This window comes from Dipteris shenzhenensis, chromosome 2, assembly GCF_047967505.1.
Source record: "Dipteris shenzhenensis isolate YYH24624 ecotype China chromosome 2, Dip_SZ_1.0, whole genome shotgun sequence".
Lineage (NCBI taxonomy): Eukaryota > Viridiplantae > Streptophyta > Polypodiopsida > Gleicheniales > Dipteridaceae > Dipteris > Dipteris shenzhenensis.
In genome coordinates this window covers 17,925,116-17,928,646 of record NC_141597.1, presented here as the reverse complement: position 1 = coordinate 17,928,646, position 3,531 = coordinate 17,925,116, and the positions used below count along the sequence as shown (strand labels likewise).

The 3,531-nt window shown below is 45.1% G+C and overlaps 1 protein-coding gene across 2 annotated transcripts; it reads right to left on the bottom strand.

The window, feature by feature from the left end:
• Nucleotides 1–337: 337 nt before the first annotated feature.
• Nucleotides 338–2,777, bottom strand: LOC147904413 (ADP/ATP translocase 1, mitochondrial-like). Of its 2 annotated transcripts, XM_087386324.1 has the most exons (4): nt 2,520–2,777; nt 1,548–2,058; nt 998–1,369; nt 338–885 (listed from the first exon to the last, which is right to left on the bottom strand). In XM_087386324.1, exons 2-4 carry the CDS (start codon nt 2,043–2,045, stop codon nt 589–591), a joined length of 1,167 nt encoding a protein of 388 aa, XP_087242450.1. In that variant the 5' UTR covers nt 2,046–2,058; nt 2,520–2,777; the 3' UTR covers nt 338–588. The 2 variants fall into 2 exon arrangements, with proteins under 2 accessions (XP_087242450.1, XP_087242457.1); XM_087386331.1 differs by lacking the exon at nt 2,520–2,777 and having other exon boundaries at nt 1,548–2,175.
• Between the last annotated feature and the right edge of the window lie 754 nt (nt 2,778–3,531).

The following is a 3,531-nucleotide window of genomic DNA, read 5'->3' as shown; positions in this document are numbered from 1 at the left end:
CAATGTTAGGTGTATGACTATGTTGGTAATGAGGAATGTTGGTACCTAGATGAATCCAGGAACATTCCCAAACTCATCCTCTAAAAACACAACATAGTGCAGTTTCAATCTCATGATAGTCACTCACAAGGTTGAAAACCATAAACTCCATCATGCATTGCAGGGACTAGCTACTATGACATCCCCACTTACGTCATCAGCACCCAAGAACCCATCCTTTGTTGCAGCCACAAACAAGATTCCAAGGTCTAGCCATCACAACTTCAATGCAAATATGGATCCAAAACCTAGAAACATCCACATGAATCACAATAAACAAAATCACAACCCCAACATCTAAGCATGCCTTGGGCATCAAACATTTATTCCCGTTGTCTTTGAAGAAGGGCTCAAATAACAAAAAAACCTCTCCAGCATCATTCTAGCTGCCTAGAGGAAAAACAATTCCGACCTATCTCAAATTACTTGTGGAAAAAAAGGTTCACTTGTATGACCAGGCTACCTAAAAAGGTTTCTTTCCAATTTAAATAATGTGACCTCAGAGGCCTATATGTCAAAATTTCGTCATCATCTCTACATTCAACTGCACTAACCACCACCACCACCGTAGGCCTTGCCAAAGAAGATCAGCTGCAAGCGATCATATCCAGAAAGCACACCAGCACCAGCAACTGCTCGAAGTATGTTGGCTCCAGCACCTTTAAATAGAGATTTCACACCCTCTTTTTGAATAATCTGTTTGAAGCAATCAAGAGAACCAGAGTATTTCACAGCCTCGCCGGAAGTCATCATCATACGTCGCCGGACAGTATCAATAGGGTAAGAAGCAAGACCAGCTCCAGTGGTGATACTCCAACCAAGAAGGAAGCTGGCCAAGAAGTTATCCTATACGCACCCAAACAAAGACCTTAGAAAATAGGTATATAAGATAAGCTTAAAGATCAAATCAACTTGCAGATCTCTCAATTGCGTTCAACCAAAGCCAGACAAAATTTACCTGAAGGGGACCGACCAGAACTACTGGCTTCAAAGAATCGTACATTCCAAAGTACAATCCTCTGTATACAATAATCCCAACACAAGAAATATTGAAACCACGGTACAGACCAGCAAGACCATCTGATTTATAAGTCTGTTTGTAGACATCCAAGAGGCCATTGAACTGCCGCTCCTGTCCTTTCTTAGCAGCTTTAGCATCGTTGGCCAGACGTGTCCGGGCATAGTCTAATGAATATACAAAGAGCAGAGAGGAAGCCCCTGCTGCACCACCAGAGGCTAAATTACCGGCAAACCAAGGCCAGTAGCCATCCTTGTCTTTCTTGAAATTGAAGAGCTTCTTGAAGTAATCCTTAAACGCAAAGTTGAGAGCCTGCCACAGCATGCGCAAAAGCGTCACTAGGATTGATTCAGAAAACAGCTATCAAAAAGAACAATTTCCGAAAACCAGGGATAATACAACTCTCAAAAAATGGCAACCAATTTACACATGCATGCATGCATAACCAGTTAGCTGCACTTGTTTATGTGAGATAAAGACAAGCATGTACCTGGGTAGGAAAGTATCGTATAACGTTTGCTGTGTTACCACGCCATAGCGCAATAATACCCTCATCCTTTATAGTCCGTGCAAAGCAGTCAGTAATCCCTTTGTAAGGCTCTTGAAGCCTTCCCGACTTTATCATCTCGTCCTGGTTCTGAATTAGAAGCTTGACCCGTTCAATAGGAGCTGCGGCGGTCTTTGAAACGGCGGCAGATACTCCACCCATTAGGAAGTCAATGGCAAATCCATAAGGGCCTTTCTCCGCAGGAGCAGCTACAAAAACGGGGTTCGTGGACGCCAAGGTATGAGAACAAGCTCCACCATCCGACATGCGCATAGTTGGCGACCAAGGATGAGAAATGTGACGTGTTCCCTTCATTCCATACGGGTAGGTTGCTGCAGCAGCATCGAAAATCATCCGTCGATCCTCGCAGAACCTGGCCCCGAGATACGTATTACCGGAGGGCTTCTCCGTCACAGACGGTGCCCGACATCTCTCAGCCATTCCCGCTTTACTGCAAAACTCGCACAGATCCACTAGTTAGAGTGAAATGCGTCTGGATCGCAGGACGGTATGCAACGAGAAACCGGATCTTCACTAACACGGCCGGATTAAGCATCACTGCACTTCCTGCATTAAAAAAGGCACAGATCTTCGCCTTAGCAAGCTGGATCCAGCCGCAAACGGCTGTAAAATCTGCTAAAACGGCCGAAAACAAAATGTACAGATCCGATCTCGCAATAAAATAGTGGTAAAGAAAACGAGAGGAAACCGGTAAGTCAAGAGAGAGCTACAGAACAGTGCTGCGACAGACTTGCTACCTGAAGCACGGATCTACGGCATTGTGCGAGACTTTGAATGCCATAGTTGGATCTCTTTCTGCGAGACTTTGATTACCATAGGAAGGCATTGCGCAAAAGGGACGAATGGTAGCGGAAGAGCATGCGAGGGAGAAGAAAGAATGAAATGGTTTAACTGAAACGGAATGCGAAGCGAGGCAGGATCGGCGATGGCGATGGCGATGGCGATGGCGAGCACCTGCTCAGATGGCTCACAAACCTTGCACTACTCCAAGAGAAGACCCGAACAAGTTCTCGGTCGACGACTTCTTATGGACTTAGGGCATGGCCCAAGCCCCTGCATGGCACTGCAACACATGAAGGAAGTGAAGTGTGTGTGTGTGTGAGAGAAAGAGAGAGAGAGAGAGAAAAAAAATTGTATGTGTGTGTGTGTGTGTGTGAGAGAGAGAGAGAGAGTGTGTGTGTGTGTGTGTGTGTGTGTCTGTGTGTGTGTGAAGCAATCAAATCATGGAAAACCAACTTTAACACAACTGAAGAGATTGTTTAAACTTACCCTGTCTGAGCCAACAATAACTCCCAAAAGTAAGCGACATGAGGAAAAGTAGCTTCATTGCTCATTCCAAAAATTCAAGGTAAATCAAAACAACCTTGCACCCAAAGTCAAAGGCATTCCGAGAGTGTTGTGGGACTTGTGCATGCTTGCTTCTTCTCTTTATTACGATGGAGGAGTAGGGTGAGTTTGAAACGAGAGGAGGGGTCCTTTGAGGGGGAAGAGAAAGATGTGCCGAATATTGATTCTCCCTTATAGAATCCAAAGAAATGACAGGTTGTCCTATGCTGACACAGTTATCAAGAAGCTTTATGGAGGGTATCATGAGGAGGAGGCATCGAGATTGTTGTTGTGAGAAGATGTACAACAAAGGGATAACGAAACCATTAAGAAGATGTACAACATAGGGAGAATGAAACCATTAAGAGGGAGAAGACTTCATCTCAGTCGAAAGAAGAGCTGTGTGGAAGACCATGGGCAGCAAAGGCAAGTTGGTGGCTCAAGTGTCTAAATGAGAGGAGGTGGCTCCAATCTTCACGGAGTTAGTTGAGACAAGTCTAAGAAGGAGACTAAAGCAGAGAATCCCTCGGACACCACTGAAGTCAGTGGCTCTTTTGCGTCCCCTGGGTATAGGAAGCAT

Coding starts and splice junctions, on each gene's coding strand:
- LOC147904413 (XM_087386324.1), bottom strand. CDS start 2,045: ATGGCTGAGAGATGTCGGGCACCGTCTGTGACGGAGAAGCCCTCCGGT. Junction 1,370..1,547: donor TACGATACTTTCCTACCCAG/GTACATGCTTGT, acceptor ATGCTGTGGCAG/GCTCTCAACTTTGCGTTTAA. Junction 886..997: donor TTCTGGTCGGTCCCCTTCAG/GTAAATTTTGTC, acceptor GGGTGCGTATAG/GATAACTTCTTGGCCAGCTT.